We start from the raw sequence: 18027 nt of genomic DNA, 5'->3' as shown, positions 1-18027 counted from the left end.
TCTTCAGACATGGGTCATCTGGGCCAGGCGACAGGCAACAGCAGTGACCAGGGCAGCACCTTTGCCAGACCCATCCTCCGACTGCAGGAAAGTGACTGCACAGCGAGGAGCCAGCTCTCGCACCGTGGCTGCCACCAGACTGGAGAAGCTGTGAGGGAGAGAGATGAGGTGAGCCCAGGTCAGACAGGCCCCCTGTGGCCATGCCTCCCTGCCCAGTCTGGCACCCAGACTCACTGGGGGTGCATCTTGTAGAGGGTCCCATCCACCCCTACGGATACGGTCAGCTCTTCCAGGCCCCGGTTCTCACGGATCTTCTCCACCACGGCAGCCACACCTGCCCCACAAAGCTGGGCGGCCCGCTGGGACACGGCCTGACACACCTCCAGGACCATCAAGGCATCATCTGAGGTCAAGGGCAGCCCCAGAGCCTCCAGGATGGCTCGGACCTGCCTCAGGGCCAGGCTGTCACTGGGGACAGGAAGGAACAGAGCACAGAGAGGCAGGATCCTGCATTAGCTCCCCAGCCTCATGCCTTCTCCGCCCTCTAGGGTGGACCGCCCTCCAGCCAGCGTTCCGCCCACGTGGATAGATGAGGTCCTTTTGGAGGTGGAGGGCGGTAGTGCAGGGCTCAGCACCTTTCAATCTCAGAGAGAAACTTGGTCTTGAAGATGTCCCTGGTCTGAAGGCGCTGGGTCGGCTGGCCCCGGAAGAGAACTCCAAGGCTGGTCAAATGCAAGAGGACGTGGCGGACGATCTCCCCCAGGTACATGCCGCTGATCATCTTCTCAAACCTGCACGAAAGTGTGTGTGCACAGGGCAGGCGATCCCAGCCCTGTGCTGCCACCAGCCACCAGCCACATCACCAGTGCCAGCCATCAGCAGGCACCCCTCCTGGCCCAACCCACACCTCTGCTTGCCAGGATTGATGGATGCCTGGTCCACACTTGCATCAAAGTTGGTGCTGAGCATGCCGAGAGAACCATCATCCCCAAAGGCACCCCACTCCATGTTGATGCACATGTGGCCTGAGTCCCCGGCCACGCTCGCCACATTCCGGAGCTCCTCCATGTAGCAGGCATTGGTGCCGGTTCCTGCAGAGAGGCCAGATGGCGTGGGAGCCATTTGCTGGTGCAGACACGATCTGTCTGAGCCCTTCCCACTAAGACGGCAAAATCTGGGCTCATTTCCTACCTCTCCATCTCTCCATGCTCATGACCTGTCCCAGGACCTGGTCCTCCTTCCTTTCTTATATCCCTTCTTCAGGCCCTGCCACCATCAAGCCCCCGGGCCTCCACTACCTCCCTTCTCATCACCACCATCAGTGCACTTCCCCTGCTACCCCAGGGTGCTCCCAAAGTGCCCATCAGTCATGTCATCCCCCTGGGAGATGTGTGACAGCCCCAACTGTCACACAGGTGACAGGCCCAAGCCTTCCTGGACTGGCCTCCCAGGTCTTTAGTCAAATAGCAGGTGCTGGGCCAGGAACCAAGAACAGAAATGAGACATAAGGAGCCCCACGGTAGCCAGAGCTCGGGCAGTGTGCAGCAACTCCGATACTGCCTTTGTGTGCCCAGAGAGAAGCACAAAGAAGAGCACCATGAGATCTCCAAGCCCAGGGGAGTCTTCCTGCCTAGAAGGCCAGGAAAAGCGGCAGAGAGGAAGTGCTGTTTTGATTTGACCTTGAAGCCAAGAAACTTCCAGGCAGAGGGCATGCCCTGGGTATAGGCATTCCCTTCCTCTCCCCAACACACTCGGCTCTAAGCAGGCGGGCTCCTCATCTGCTCCACCTAGAATTCCTCCATCCAGCTTTTATTCACACAGCAATCTGGGCCCACCTCCCCCTGAGCACCTCCAGTGCTGAGGTCTCTCCGTTCAAGAAGCTCCCAGTCTCATGCGAGGCTGCCGCGTACCTCCTGCTCTAAGAGACTGATGTCTAAGGAGCTATGGGAGCCCTGCCCCCCGCCGCCCCCCCGCCTAGCCAAATCCCTTCTTTCAAGACTTCCTTTTCAAGTCTCACTCATGTGGGGGCCCCTTTCTTTCTGAATCAGCCTTTTCACCCTGGCGTTTAGTCAGATTCAACTCTCTCTGATGACCACTGCTTTTCTGGGCCCAGTCCCCACCAAGCAGTCAGTCCCGAGAAGGCAGGTATTTCCCCCTCCCTTATGTGTCTTCCTGACCCCTCATCCAGCCCCGAATCGGCCACAGGATAGGTGCTTAATAAAGACTACTCATAGGACTGTCTCAGCTCACTCTCGGCACATCCCTCCTGCCACCCTCGCTGGGGTCCCACCCGGTTCCAAGCACTGAGTGTGCACCATGAGTCAGGGGTTGTGCTACACTTTGTCCCATCTCGTTTCACCCACAAAACCCCTTAAGACAGGCATCATTATTATCTCCATCTTGGACATAAGCCGAGGCTCTGGTGATTCGCCCAAGGTCATACAGGTGGGAACGGGCAGAGCGCATGTTTCCCACCCAAATCTGTGTGACTCCAAAGCTCACGTCCGTCTAACAGATTGAGGTTCAGAGAGCTTAAATGACCATGAGTCAGCAGCTAGCTGGGCTAGACACCCAAGTTGCAGATTCCCGGTCCAACAGAGTGTTCCAGGGCCCTGCTGGGTCAGGTAGGAATGAGGCCAATCCCCAAGGACAGGGGAATGGTCCAACTTGGGGAATCAATAGGAGGCAGTGAATTAGCACAAACGAGCAGCGCCCTTCTCACCAACGATGAGGCCGACTTCGCAGCGCGGGTCCTCATAGCCACAGGACATCATGGTCCCCACCGTGTCATTGACAATGGCAACCACATTCAGCTCCGTTGCCTGTGCACAAAAGGATGCTGCCAGTTGCTGGGCAACGTGGTCGTCACAGCAACCGGGGCTGGACCCAGAGGTCTCTGCTAAAGAGCGCGCCCCCTGTCAGGAAGTGGGAGACCCTTTGCTCCCCTCAAGACCTGTTGCAGCCCCAAAACATCCCTGGAAGCAGACTCCTCACCTGTCTGCGTCTGATAGGCTTCCCGCAGCAGGCACACGACGTCTTGACCCTCACAGTCGGATGCATTGAAACCCTTTGTCCAGGTCAGGAGGATGCCCTGGGATGGGACCAAGGGGAGGCAGGAAGCTGGAGGGCCCTTGGAATCTCACTGTGCCTCCCCAAAGCCTGCATCCCATTGGAAGGCAGTATGTGATTCCCTCCACAAGGAGGATCCTGTGCCACCTGGATAAGGCCTTTCCCTCTGTCCCCTCCCAAGTCCCCAGAGGCTTCCAGAGTAAAGAAACCTATTAATAACCTTTCAGCCTACATCTTCTATTTTTAGTGTCAAAATGCTCAGATGGTCTGAGGGTCTGGCCATTTTAAGACATCTGCCCAGAAGGACTGGCCCTTCATAATTGGATTAGAAATGAACAGAGCTGGTGAGATGAGTGCTGTGTGTGAGAAAGGAAAGGACAGAGCAGTCTCAGTGGTCCAAATGACAGCAGAGTCTGCTCTTCCAGAAAAAATGAGCAAGAGTTACGTGAGAGGAAGGAATTCTTGGAGTTGGGACAGAGCTGTGTCAATGGGAGGTTCACTTCGCGTGTTCCAGATACAAGTGAAGAACGAACGGAAAAACCAGAATCCAGGCCCCTGGGCAGGACAGGAGGGGACAAGGCAGTTTACTGTGAGAAGCGGACCTTAAATTGTGAACTTAGTGACAAGGGACTGGCTGGACTGCTCTTTTCTTACTGCGTTTCCTCTAAGGGAGGGGGCAGGGGGAACTATTCCACTGCTCTTGGGAGAAAATAACTGCTCTGCCCAAACCAGAAACATAGAGAGGAGGACTGGGGATCTCCGGGGCAGGAGGCTTTAGAAATATTAACTGACATTTCCTCCACGAATATTTCCTTTTATCCCTTTTTCCATGTAACCACAGCTGGAGTATTCTGTGCTCTTTGTCTCAAAAACAGAAACCAGATAGAGTGAGAGCAAGTGAGAGGGAGCCAGTTAGGGGGGCACCGGATCACGAGCAACAGCAAAGCTTTCCCCGCTCCCAGACAAGAGACAGGTGAGGCTGGGGGAAGTCAGAACCAGGCTCCAGATGGCTTCCCAAGAAGGGTGTCCTAGGCCCTCCACCCTGGACATGCCCCTGTTGGGGAGGGGAGGAAACCGAAGGGGTTTGGGTAATCTGAGAACAGTGGTGGCCTCTGCCATCCTTCCCCTCTGTGGAGAAGCTAAGGTGTCAAGGGAGGTGTTGAGACACAGAGAGGAAGAGACAGAGTCCAGACAGCTGGGCCTGGACAATTCCCCAATGTCGCAACTTGTATGCACATTCTATGCAGCGAAGGAGGGGCCCCTACCTAATGAAGAGGGCTCCCTGAATTGATTAAGTTTTCACCCCTGAAAAGAATGTGGGCTCAACATAGAAACTGAGTCCAGTCACAGAAAACTAATAGGATCATGTTTCCTGCATGCCTGATTTTGCACACAGAGTCCCACCTGCTTCTCCCACCTTACAAGGAATAGTCAAAAGGTGCCAGAATGCTCAGCCTGGAGGGAGGAGACCAGCAGAGAGACACCAGCCAGATGCGCGATGCGAAGGAAAGCAGAGCACAAAGGCCCGTGTCCGAGAGGGCAGAGTGGGAGCAGAGCGCGGATGAAAACCACAGCAAGGCTGGCGGGAGTGGAGGAGGCAGGGCTCTTCAGGGAGCACAGGTGTAGAAAGACCTGGTGGGCGCCTTCAGGGCCCGCGAGCGCCTCATCACAGCAGCTTTTCGGCACAAGTTGGGGGGCATTGGGGAGGAGACTCCTGGGAGCTTAGACGAGGCCTGGGAGGAGCCGTCTCCACGACAGGCCTTAGGGGTGTGTGTGGAGAGTCTGGCGTCCCTGTTGAAGCACGCGGTAGGTGAGTGCAGAGTGGGTGCCGTGCCTAGACCTGTGCCTGCTGCTCCAACCCGAGCCAGGAGGGGCACCAGCCAGGCCGGGAGGGGGAGGGCAAAGAAACCAAGCAGTCACAAGCCTTTTCGAGAAAGAGAGCAAATGCTGCTCCCCGCAGGTTCCCTCAGCCAGGCCACAGGTGCTTCAAGGAGACACGCAGTCTGTCCTCTGGTCAGCCCCGATCTCAGCCCGTGCTGCTCCCAAGTGCGCAGACCTAACCCTGGCTCCACCCTCCTGCCCAGTGGCAGCCCCAGGCTTATTCATGTCTGTCTCCATCCCACACCTTTTCACTGGCTCTGGATGCCGGGCCACTTCACCACACCCTGGCCACCTGGGCACACAACAGGGCCTGCACCCAGTCTGGGGAAACCGAGACTGGGTGCAGGCCCAGCCCAGCAGTGCCTTCGCCCACCCCTCTCACCAGCCCTGGAAGCCCTCTCCGAGCCTCCTGCCCACTCCACGAAGAGTGTGTTTGGTGGAAAGCCCTGGAGGATGGCATTCCCCCAGCCTTCCATCTCTCACCTGGTCCAGGCCGAGCTGCCTGCATGGGAAGGAGAAGGTGAAACCCAGGGGGAGACTCTGCCCACTTAGGCCCTGCTTCTGCTGGAAGTCCACGATGCAGTCCACAATGTGGTCAAAGAGCTGAGGGGTGGGGCGAGTCAGGGAACAGGACACCTGGCCCTTCCCCCTACCCAGACATCAACCCCAGGCTGTGAGTGAGTACCTGCTGTCCAGAGCCCTGGGCCACACACTCCGGGATAGAGTAGATCTGGCTGGAGATCTGCACACCTCCCGTGGCCACACGCACCAGGAGGACCCGGAAGTTGGTGCCCCCCAGGTCCAGGGCCAGGAAGTCCCCACGTTCTATGGAGCAGAGGCCCTCAGTGCCAAGACAGAGCTGGTGGCCCTACCCTAGCATATGCTGTGACCGCAGGAGCCCGTGACCCAGCCCCACAGTCAGGCCAGGTCCCTACCGCTGCCATCAGGTGTGGCCCGGACGTAAGTGGGCAGCATGCGGAGGGAGGAGGCCTCTCCACGGAGCCCCCTGGCCATGGCCTCTCGCATCTGTGCCTGCACCGCTGCCAGCTGCTCACGGGTCAACCGGAATGGGGCCAGGGTCTCCTCCAGCAGGCGCCGGTGGGCAGCCAGGCGGGCAGCCACAGCAGTCACCATTGCCACGCCCCGGCCGCCCCCATCCACAGAGGGGATGAAGGAGACATCACATTTAGGGGCCAGGAGCATCACTGTCTCCTGCAGAATGCTGAGGAACCTGCACAGACACATGGCAAGTTCACCCTGGCTTGGTACCTGGACTGACCCCCACGGCTTGTTGAAGCCCTGGGCTCCCTCACTTCAAGCCAATTCAATTCTAAATCCATCTGTGCACCAACCATACATACAGTGCCCCCAGTGACCCCCTCCTCTGACCTCTTCTGGCCTCCCCTGACCCCCATCTGTCCTCACTCTGCTTGGGTGCCATTTGTACCCACTGCCTTGCACCCATGGTACCAGAGTGCCTTCCAGGTGTGTATCACAGACACACACACGTTCCTGCTACCTGCTCACACAAGGTCATTTGTATTCCCAATACCTGGGGTGTCGCTCAAACACTCGGCCTCCAGTGGCCACAGCAATCTGAAGTGTCTCCTGCTCGCGGCTGCGCTGGAGGCGGGAGAGGACGGCAGGCCAGAGCAGCTGCACAGAGCTGGGCAGCCCGCGTGCACACAGCCAGCACACACGTGCCGCACGAGCTCAGTATCTGAGGCCCTTGGACGCAGGCCTAAGTCCTGCAGGATAGTGTGCACACGGGCTGCCCCAGCAGAGGGACTAGGGGGGACAGGGTGCTGCTTTGGGGCTCAAGTAGCCCAAAAGCTCCCTGCCCCCCACCAGAGCTCTATGGCTACTTCGGGGAGAGAGGATTCCGCCCCCCACCCCAAGCTGAGACTCCCTTTGTCGCAGCCCCTTGCCTCCCGCACTTACTCCTCCATCTCAGCCACATGTTCCAGGAGGATGCCACCTCTGCTTAGCAGAGCAGGGGAAGTGCAGCCACCGAAGAGGACCCCGCGCTGGGCCAGGTGAGCCAGCACCAGCCGCACCAGCTCACCCAGGTACAGTCCCCCAATCATCTTCTCAAACCTACAGGCAAGAAGTGTGGCTGGACAGAGACTTTCCTAAGCCCTCAGCCCACCTGGCCCCACTTCCAGGAACTCTCAAAGAGGGGTGATTTTCTTTGGGGCCCCTGACTGAAAGTTCCAGAAGCAAATGGCCTCCTAGGAGACAGGTGGCTGTTTACCCAGACTCCGCTGTCCTCTCTGGCTTAGGTTAGGTTCAAGGGGGTTCCTGGAGGGTGGCAGGACCGAAATTAGGGCAGGAGACATTTTGCTTGGCTACTCCCAACCCCTAACCCCTGTCGGAGCTGGCAGAGTCAGGAATAAGGGAGGGCCAAGGGTTGAAAACTCTGCATTCTAGAACCTTGAGCCATTCCTTCTTTGAGTCTGGCTGGGGCCCCCAGGATGCAACCCAGAGACCCCAGAGGCAAGCAAGAGGGTGGGGCCTAAGGGCTGGAGTACAGGGACAGTGGAGAGGGAAGGAACAAAGCAGTGACAGGCCACCTCTGGGCACCCGGATTCAGGGACTCGTGGTCCAGGGCGTGGTCAAAAGTGGTCAGCACTGGCCCCAGGGCCCCGTCATCACTGAAGGAGCCCCACTCAACGCTGATGCAGACGCGGCCCCGGTCCTCATCCAGCACAGCCACATGCCGGGCCTCCTCCATGTAACACGCATTGGTGCCAGTGTCTATAAGGGACAACACCATCAGGGCCTGCAGACCCGGCAGCCAGGTGCCCCACTCACCATCACAAATGCCCGTGGCTCACCTACAACCAGCCCGACTTCACAGGGCCCAGCCCCCGGCTCACAGCCCATCATGGTGCCCACTGCGTCATTCACCACGGCAACCACGTCAATGCTGTAGGCCTAGACAATGGAGAGGGCAGCGGCTGGGGCCTGGTTTTGAGCGACACGCCCAGAGCCCATGAAATGCGTGTTCTCATGGCCCACACATCCGTGTCACATATGCTCTAAGCCCTCCCACCCATCCCGCCCCTGCCTCTTGGCTCCTCGGCCCCTAACTCAGGCCCTGGAGGTCTCAGGGTTCCCAGCCTCAGCCATGACTTCCAGAACACCAGTACTCCCCACAGGATTACAGGCTGTGTTGTAGGCAACTTGCTCGCTTTCCCTGGTCCTTGCCTGGCTCCCCAAGCCTGCTCCTCTCAGCGCTGACTTCCAGCCACTCACACAGCAGATCCAGATCGGCCTTTCTCAGGCATCCAGACTTTCGCATGTTCCCTTCTATGAAATTAGACCTTCCTTCCCAGCCTCAGCTCATGCACCTGGCAACCTCTTCCTTCAAGTCTCCTCTCAAGTCGTGGTGAACCCTTCCCTGTTCTCCCAGAGTCATCAGAACCACCTTCTCAACAGGGACAACATTTTATTGGAATGCTTTCCCCACTAGACTGTGAGTTCCTTGAGGACAGGATCAAGTCTTTTCGTCTTTGTTTCCCTCCATGGTCCTGAACATTTATTTGACCTTTCTTAGCCTCAGTCTCCTTACCTATAAAATGAGAATGGTAGCAGCATTTACCCGAGGGTTAAACTGGATAAAGGATACAAACAGGAAAGGAAAGCAGGCCCCCCAGAAGCACAGCACAGTCTACATGTGCTGGGTCCAGGTCCAGGCCACATGGGCAGCCCTCCCAACGCCCCTGCCTCCACTCACCCCCTGCCTCTGGATAGCATCTCGCAGCAGCTGGACCACATCCTGACCTTCCACACCACTGCACCTAAAACCTTTGGTCCAGGAAATGAGTGTGCTCTGGGGGCAGAAAAGTCAGGTCAATCCTCCAACGGCCTTCATGGGGCTGCAGCCCACCCACTGTCCCTGCAACCACTCCACCTCACCTTGTCCAGGCCTGTCTGGTGACAAGGGAAGGAGAAGCTGAACCCAAGCTGCAGACCCTGATTGCCCACAGGGAACGCATCCAGGAACTCAGACAGGCAGCGGGCGGCAAAGTCAAAAAGCTGTGGGACCAGTGAGGGGCTTAGCTCTGCCCACTGGAGCTCAGGCTGCCCAGCAAAGCCCAAAGTCTGGGTAGTGAGCGCTCACCTGCTGACCAGGACCCACCATCACCTCTTGGGGGATCACAAACTCCCGGCTCTGGGGCTCCATCCTGTGCCCTTTAGTGCCCATCAGGGTCACCCATAGAACACGCAGTGAGGCTCCTATGGCCCCCAGCTCTAGCACCACGAAGTCTCCTTGCTCTGGGGGCAGGCAGGTAACAGAAAGGCATGAAGCTGATGAGACCAAGCTCTCTGCCTCCCAGAAATATTCCCAAGGCCCATAAAATCTCGTCAAGGGACTACAGAGATGGGGACAGGGATGAGGAGCTTCCCCCTCCCCCAGATCAGAGCCCTCTCTGCAGGCCTGGCCACTCGTCTCCTGTCTATGCCACCCACCAGTGCCATGCGGGACAGACCCCACATATGTGGGCAGCATCCGGACAGTAGGGGCAGGGTTGGCCTGCCCGCTCAGCGCCTGCTCCATGGAGCCCAGGAGGCTGGCTTGGATCTGCCGCAGCTGTGCCCCTGTCACCTTGAACTGCCGCAGGCACTCCTGCACCTGAGGAGAAATAAGCCAACAGCTGAGTGGGAGCCCTGCTGGCCTAGCCAAGTCCCCCAACTCCAACCAGGACAGAGGCCAGCCTGGCCCGGCTCAGACCTCCCTTCCCCAGTCCAAACAAGCACCTCTCCCGCAGCTTCCCTAGGGGCTGGCCTGAGCCCTGCTTGAGCCCTCTGTGAGCCTTGCTGATCTCCCCCACACTTGCTCATCCCCATTCCTCGCCTCTTCACACATCCTGGCTCTCTTGCTGCTCACAGCTTGCACCAGCTCCTACATCCTCAGAAGGCTTTGTTCTGGAGGGAAGACCCACCCCCTTCCTCCTGCTCCATTCCCTCATGGCTTCTCAGCTCCATAGATCCCCTGTCCCTTCCACTACTTTGAATTCAGGATTGGCAAGGCCTCTCCCTTGTCACCCCATGACTGATTTGCTCTGGCTTCCCAGAACCCAGGGCCGAGCTGCTCAGTGAATTATTGTTGGATGAGCAAATGAACGGACAAATGCATGGATGAACTTCAAGTTCAGGTGTGTCCCTCTCTCAGTCCAGTCAACTATGGAGCCTGAGCAAGCCCAGCCCAGGAGAGCTTGGGGGAGCCACACCATGGAGGACAGTCCTCCCACCAGTCAGCCATCCTTGCCATAGGCATTGAGTGAGCCCCTAATATGCACCCAGCACTACTCTAAGCACCATACCTGCACAACCAGCCAAGTCTGCTCCTGTGGAGCTGAGATTCCAGCTGGGGTGGAGGGGGAGGCAGGAAATAAGCACAGAAATATGTAATATGGCTCTGGGAGTAACGGAAGGGAGGAAAAGCAGAAATAGAAGTTCGGGGATGACCGGGGAGGAAGAAGTATTTTGGGATGTTGGTTGGGGAAGGTCTCCCTGCAGAGGTAACCTAAATGAAGGACGAGAACGAGCCATTTGAAGATCTGGGGGAAAAGCACAAAGGGATTTTCTTCAGAGCGGATGGATTTGGGGAAAGGCTGGGCCAGGGGTGGCTCAGAGTGAAGGGAGAAGGGGGCAGGCACGGAAAGCAGCAGATGGGACACCCCAGGTTCTTCTCCACCAGAAGCCTATTGTTGGGAAGCTTAAGAAAAGCTCCAAGATCTCATGTCTATGGGGAAATCTCCCCTGTTCAACCCTCTGGCCTATCCTTCAAAGAGGCCCCAGCAGCCTCCCTGGGTTCGTTGGAAGGTCCCACCCCGGACCCCATTCTCCCAGACTTAGCCTTTCCCAGGCCCCCACTGCCTGTCTCAAAGGAATTCCATTCCTATAACCCACTGTCCTACACTGGGCCCATATTTGTAATCACTCAGGCACCGAGATAACAAGGCAAGGAGAGCCAGGGAGGAGGGGCTGCCAACTGGGGGAGATGGGGGTGACTCAGTCCCACCCCTGCTTTAGGAAGAGGATGGGAAACAGACCCCTAAGGAGGCAAATGATCCTAAGTGGAGTGCCAGATGTTCCATTCCATATCCCCGTTACAGCAGGTGGCTTCCAGTAGCCATGCACGCTAGGAGGGGTTATTCCTATGTCACAAATGAGGAAACCGAGGCTCAGAGAGGGACAGTCATCTGCCTAATCCAAGCAGCTATTAAGGGCAGGGTGGGACCTGGAACCAGATCTGTTCCGACTGCAAAGGTGTTTCCACATAAACGTGAAGCCTTACAAAAATTAGCAATTTCACCTGAAAGGAACCCAAAGCTCTGATGAGGGCTGCAGCAAAGAAACCCCACAGGACTTGGGATGAGAACATTTACATCTGAGATATTGCCTTGCCACTTCTTGGCTATGTGGCCCTGGGCAAGTTAAACTTCTTTTTGACATGATAATATTACCCCCTATGCAACACCAAGAGATAATACTCAAAAGGCTGCAGGGGCCAAGTCTTGTATCTCAGGGAGTGGCTGGCTTGCGGCAAGCACACAGGAAGGATATGCTGATTGAGTGGCTGCTGTGGCTCAAGAATTAAAGGAGATAATGTATGTGAAAGGGTAGAGTGCTGTTCAGATGTGAGGGATACTTTATTATTGCTCAATGACAACCACAGAGGTATGGAGAAGTCAATGGCTAGAGCAGATCAATGTTCCTCCTTTTCATCCTGGGTGCAGTGAGAGGTGCATGAGGAGTGACTAGGAGGTGGCAGAAGCCTCAGGAAAGACAGGAGGACGACCCTGCTGTGTGGGTTGGTCTGGGCCCATCCCCTCACCTCTCTGAACAGGGTTTGTCCTCTGTCCACCAGAACAAAATCAGCACCCACTTCTCAGAATTGTTGTAAGGACCGAGAAGACAGCAGATGTGAAGGGGTGGGACTGTGGCTGGCCATGCTCAGTGGCCATGCTCAGTGTGGGCGTGCTCAGGGGAACGTGGGTCCCCATTCCTCAGCGCACAAGTGCACTAGCAGCCTGGAGAGCCGGATTCCATGCCCCACCCTGGTGACAAAAACAGTCCTGCGGGAAAGGATCGGGCCGGGACTCAGACAGGTCTGGGCTCTGACCACTCGTGGTTAACTAACCTTCTCCTCAGATCATCGTGGGAAAGGGAGCTAAGGGTGAGGCCAACAGTGCTGAGGCCACAGGAAATCTGATGTTCCCGTGAAGTTCCCCCAAAGCCAAAGGGAATTGTCTTTAAATGGCAGGGGTGTTCAATGGAGCTAACAGGGTGGGTGTGGGACCCTCATGGGAGTCTCAGGAGGGAGGGAGCAAAGTGAGAGAGGAGATGGTGGCAGGCCCCAGAGCAAGCCCTGGCAGGGCCAGCCCCACGGCCCAGCCGTTGCTCCCTTCCGTGGCCCGGCTGGAGGCCGTGCACAGAGGACCCGTTTCCAGCAGGGTCTGGCGCAGGGGTTACACAAGTGTAAAGTGGAAGCACGACATGCAGCGGGGGCGATGCCCCCCCCCCCCCCGGTTTGGGCAACAAGCCAAGTCCAGCAGATGTCAGAATGGACTGGAAAGTAAAGAAACTGCAGGGAACAATCTGAGGACCCTTCCATGGATGCCTCCTTTGTGCAGGGTCCCCATTAGCTCCCTTAACCCTGCTGGGGGTGGAAGGATTAGACTTTATTTTCCTCCATTTCACTGATGAGGAAACAGAGAGACGAAATGACTTACCCAAGTGTTTCCTGCTAAAGGGTGTGGTAGGCAAGGGCATCTAAATCTTGGTCAAGATAACAGAAAAAAAGAGAAACTCATCCTGAGTTAACCTGAGGCACATGGACCTACTGCACAATAACCTCCAAGTTGAGTTCTGCACTAAAATCCTCTCTGCGTGCCTGACCACAGTGGCCGTGTTGTGGCGAGGGAGACATGCGGGAGTGACTAGAGAAGTGGGGACGGGAAGGGCCTTAACCCAGCTTTCTGCCAGAAAACCCCAGGAGGGTCCTTTCTAGACTGAGACAACCCATCCTGGGCAGGGCCGGTGCCTGTGTGGCAAGGCAGCAAAAAACATTTGGACCTGAAACACCTCGGCTCAAGCTCCTGCCATGCCTTAAACTCAAGGCATGACTCCTGCCTAAGCCCCCTCTTCCTCAGCTGTAAAATGAGGAGATAACCCCCACCTTGCAGTGGTGCGGAGCCTGGAAGATAAAGCTACTAGGTCAAATGTGAAAGACTCAGTAAGCTGGAAAGGGCTGCCTGGGTGGGAGCCCATGGCCCTACGGCACCTTCAGCAGCTCCTGCTCTTGACAGCCTTGTATAGGCATGAGAACAGGAACCCAGTGCTGAACTTACCAGCTCAGGGCTGTTTGAGGGGCAGGGCAAGGCTTCCTGGGGGCAGCCGGGAGCTCCATCCCCTTGCTGCAACCCTAGAGGCCCCACGGAGTCCATGTGGTTCCACGGTATGGGGTGGCCACCTATGGGAGGAAAGGGATAGCCTGGGTGAACCGATACTCTGCAGGCAGGCTCCTGGAGGCCGTGATGCAGACCCTTAGCTTTCTTGCTTCTGAAGGGGACCAGGAAGATGTGGGCAGAGCTCAGAATCTCTGACATCAAAGACCCTTTAGTAAACAACCAGAAGGCCCTCATTTTCCAGAGCATGGACAAGAGAGCACGGGGAAGACTGATCTCTAATCCCAATGCCATTCATTCATCCTGTTGCTCACTCCCATTTACCAGTCCCTGATCCCTACCGTGCCAGATGCTGGGGTACAGACGAAGCAGACTGGGCCCCACCTCAGACACCTCACAGCTTTACCAGTGATCATAGTATGGTTGACACAGGCAGTGATAAGAGATGGACTTGCTGCTGCACTTGCGGGTTCGGGAATGTGCTAGAGGTTTGGAGCAAAGGGTGTGAGGTAAGGAGGAACCAAAGACCTCCTGGAGAAGCAGGCAGGCTGGCTTGGCACACTTATGCCAAGTTAAGGTGTGTGAATTTCATGCTGAAGAGAGATGTGGACAGGAGTGGATCTGTGCTTCAGAAAATGTTTCAGTGGTGCCATGACTTTGGGCAAATCATTTATGACTTCTTTGCATTTCAGTTTCTTCATCTGCAAAAAGCAGGAGAAAATAATGCCTACTTTCACAAGGTTGTCATGAGAATTAAATGGAGCCACACCAAGGAAAATGCCTTGGGAACTGTAATGTGCAACACAAACATCTGGGTGGGTTTTGGAAAGTGAGGTGATGCTGGGCTGAAAGAACCCTGTGCTCAGCGTTGAGGACCCAGCTCCCCACGAAGGAACCATACCAGGCCTCTCAATCTCAGGCTTACGTTTTTTCATTTGCAAGATGGGGACACACATATGTCAAAGGGCTGTGTGGAGCAAATGAGATAATGAGAGCAAAGACCCTCTCTCAGAATGCGCCTTCAGATTTATGTAGCTGGTTCTGAACTGAAATTCTAGGAGCCTCAATTTCCTCTTCTGTAACAGGACAAAAGTTCAGTTGTGCAAATTAAGGAAGTTAATGGTTCTGAAAGTCCTCCGCACACTGTAAAGGACTGTAGAAATGTCAGGGATTTTGCTCACTCAAGCTAGAGGTGGTATTGCTGCTCCAGGAAATTCCCAAGAGAGCCTTCGATGATTCAGGTGCCCTTCAGGGGTGGAAGAAAAGGGAAATGCAGTCACAGGCCCAAGATGGGTGGAAGGCAACTGGCTACTGAATTATACCCCCTCTCCTCCTACTGCAGCAAAACTTTGAGAAAGTTACCTTCCCGCTTATGCAACCTCTCCCCACCTCCTACTCCCACCATGCCCATGAATTTGCCCTCCCCGTGGTCATCTGTGATCTCCTAGCTGCCCAATACTAGCCTTTTCCTCAGTCCCCACCCTTACTGCCCTCTCTCAGGCATGCAAAGCCATGCGTATTCTCTACACTGCAAAATTCTCGTCCCTTGGCTTTGAGAGTCAGTCTCTCCTGGGCCTCCTTCCTGAGTCTCTCACAGTCTTCATCAATAACTCCTCTCCTCTCCTCTCCTCTTAAACAGTGGGGCCCCCAAGTTTCAGAAAATAGTTACCTTCTCCACACTCCCTCTTAATCTCACTCATCCCCAAAGTTTGATTAAAACCTGTGCGAAGGCTCCCAAATCTACCCGTCCTGAGCCAAATCCCAAAGTCCTATGGTCTGTTAGCATCTCTGGATGCTGGAAAGGGCTCCTCAGACTCAATGGTCAAAGCCACGTTCATTTTCCTCCTTCACTTTTCCCCATGAAACTCTTTTCCTGGAGACATTCATGCTGCTTGTGCACATCCATGACCCTCAACGCCTCTGTGCAATCTGCTCTCAGGCTGAAAGAGCAGAGAGCGGGACGAGCCCTCCGGTGTGTCCCTCCTCCCGGTTCCCACAGCCCCTGCCCTGGGCCTTCCACTCATCTGATGGTTCCAACAGTCTCTTACTTGATACTCTGTTGTTTGTTGGTTTCGTGAGTAATACTTCAATCAAACAATACATATCCCACAAGAGATGTTTATATTTGGTAGGAAACATCAGAGTTTATACGCCACCTTCCTGACACAAGCTCCGGGTATCGCTTCCCCACTTCTCCGGCTGCCTTTTTGACCAAAGGCAAAAAGACAAAAGACAAAGGACATGCATCTGTGGAGTTCAGAGCCAACACCCCCCATCCCATTGTCAGAATCCATTGATCACAAAGTGATCTTGAGAAGCCGGTCTGCACTGGAAGTTACTCTCTTTCATGCCTTTGGTTGAAAGATGAGATTCTGAAACTTTTTAAAAGACTATGACTGGGGGGAGGGTATAGCTCAGTGGTAGACTAAGTGCTCAGCATGTGAGAGGTCCTGGGTTCAATCCCTTCCTAATTAATACTCTTGCTCCCTTCTGTCCACCTTCCCATCCCACCAATGCCCAACACGTTACCAGAGTGACTGTGCAAAAATAGATTTTATCATGTCATTCCCCAGCTCTATCTCCACTAAGAAAGGAAGTAAACCTTCACATTGTGATAGCTCCTACTGCAGAAAAAAAAAGTCCAAAATTCTTTATTGTGGCATTGCAGGCCCCTCACACTGTCCTCAACACACGCTTCCCCTCTTGCTACCCTCCTTCATACTCCAGCCACACTGACTATGAGCTTCGCCCTGCTGGCCAGCCTTTGCTCACAGCCTTCCCCGGAACTGTCATGTCTGAGTCATCACTGCTTCTTCAATGCCCAGCACAGGGCTTGGCGTATGTAGGGGTTATGGAGAGTTTTTTCTTATTCAGAGAACCAAGGAATCAGTTTCCGATAAATCTCCCCAATGTCACATAATACCTACACTCAGTTTCCAAATCTGTCAAACATATGTTCCATGTGTTACAGGTCTGCTTTGAGGATAAAATGGGGTAACCAAGGCAGTTACCTTTGAAAAGGGCCAAGGGCTGCTTATGTGGTGAGATTTCACTCTCCTTTCGAGGCCCTGCTGGCTCATTCACTCACTCACTCTCTTACTCATTCCCTCTTCTGTTCTGACATTTATTCAGCACTTCCAACATGCCAGAGACCGTGAAACTTCCCCAGGTAGCTCCAGTATTTATGTCTGTCTCTTCCAGCTGAGAATCCCTGTAGAGGGGGACCTGTCTCCCATATCACTAAATCCCCAAAATGCGGCCCAGGATCTATACGTGTTTGAATAACTGTGGGCCTCTTGGCTTAATTCAGCTCAACCAGCTACACAGAACGAGCCTTCCTTCTGGAAGGTATCCCAGGGGCCTCTGCTGACGATGGGAACCACCTTTGAGGTCCAGCCAGCTTAGTCTTTCCAGGCTCAACTCATCTACGTTGGACTAAACAGGAGAGATGAGGGCGAGGGGCTGGACCTGAGGCAGGAATTAGATGAGGTTCTTACCTGGGAGAAGCAGCAGCTGGTCACTCTCTTCAGACCTGGGCTCTTCTCTCAATATAAGGCATCCCACTGACCTGGTTTGCACTCAAAACTGAAACTCACAAGTGATCTGAGATATACTGTCCCCAAGCCCCACCCTCTTACTGGGCATCAGCTAATTCAGGAAGATGCACTTCCCTCTGAGTCTGCCCTAAGAGGAGGCCGGGTTAGGCAGGGCCGTGATGCAAACTTAAGCAAGATGACTGCAGGAAGTTGGGAGTTCTGAACTGGGTCAAGGACCCTGGGATATCTCCTCTGCAATGCTGGGAGCATTGTCCATTTTACAAACACTCAGTCTTGAGTTTTGAGATGATGGCTCACCCTTAGAAAGAAGGGAAGAGCCTAGCCTGAGAAATATGCAGTCCAATGGACAATTTCCCAAAATGCAGAAGGACTTACTAAATGAACAAGAGGTAGCATGGGAGCACAAGAGGAAAGGATTCACTCTGCCCTCGAGTGGGCAGGGAAAGCTGAGGAAGCTGAGCCCTGAAGGAAGGGTGACGGTATGCCGGCAGAGCGGTCCTTGACAAAGAAAAGAGCATGTAGAGAGTCATGGAGCACAAGGCACCTTCATGGAATGGGTGGCGACCCAAAGGGGCCTCCAGAGGATACGTGTAGGGGAGACTATATGGCGGGAGGGGCAGCAGCCAGACTGCGGAGCCTGGCCTTTAGTCTGCAGGCCAAGGTTCGGGGGTAGGTTCACAACATGGGGCTTCTCTACCGGAAGGGGAAGAGGAGTCTCAGGCTGCAGTGGAACTGTTGGCCACCAAGCTGGTTTTCCCTGAACTAGTCTTCTTAGATGCACAGAACCTTGGGGTATCACTGCCCACTGCTATGGTCTAAATATTTGTGTTGTCCTTCCCCATCTAATCCTTATGTTGAAAACCTAATGCCCAAGGTGACAGTGTTGAGAAGTGGGGTCCTTCAGCGGTGATCAGGTCACAAGAGCAGAGCCCTAATGAACGGCTCCAGAGTTCCCTTGCCTCTTCTGCCACATGGGAACACAAGTTGGCAGGCTGCAGCCTAGAAGAGAGACTTCATCTGACCATGCTGGCACCCCGACCATCCAGCCTCCAGAACAGTGAGAAACACGCTTCTGTTGTTTATAAGCCACTCAGTCTGTG

General features: G+C 55.1%; 1 protein-coding gene across 1 annotated transcript; it reads right to left on the bottom strand.

The window, feature by feature from the left end:
- Positions 1 to 3: 3 nt before the first annotated feature.
- On the bottom strand, positions 4 to 13409 carry HK3 (hexokinase 3). The gene is given in 21 exon segments (XM_032465022.1): positions 4 to 148; positions 235 to 468; positions 636 to 791; positions 908 to 1091; positions 2723 to 2822; positions 2995 to 3009; positions 3011 to 3091; positions 5434 to 5553; positions 5636 to 5775; positions 5886 to 6181; positions 6503 to 6594; positions 6596 to 6640; positions 6642 to 6738; positions 6892 to 7047; positions 7524 to 7707; positions 7788 to 7887; positions 8690 to 8785; positions 8872 to 8991; positions 9077 to 9231; positions 9427 to 9589; positions 13314 to 13409. Coding segments are annotated over 21 exon segments (2775 nt in total).
- Positions 13410 to 18027: the final 4618 nt, after the last annotated feature.

Source organism: Camelus ferus, chromosome 22 (genome assembly GCF_009834535.1).
Source record: "Camelus ferus isolate YT-003-E chromosome 22, BCGSAC_Cfer_1.0, whole genome shotgun sequence".
Classification (NCBI taxonomy): Eukaryota; Metazoa; Chordata; class Mammalia; order Artiodactyla; family Camelidae; genus Camelus; species Camelus ferus.
This window is presented reverse-complemented; position numbering and strand designations above follow the sequence as displayed.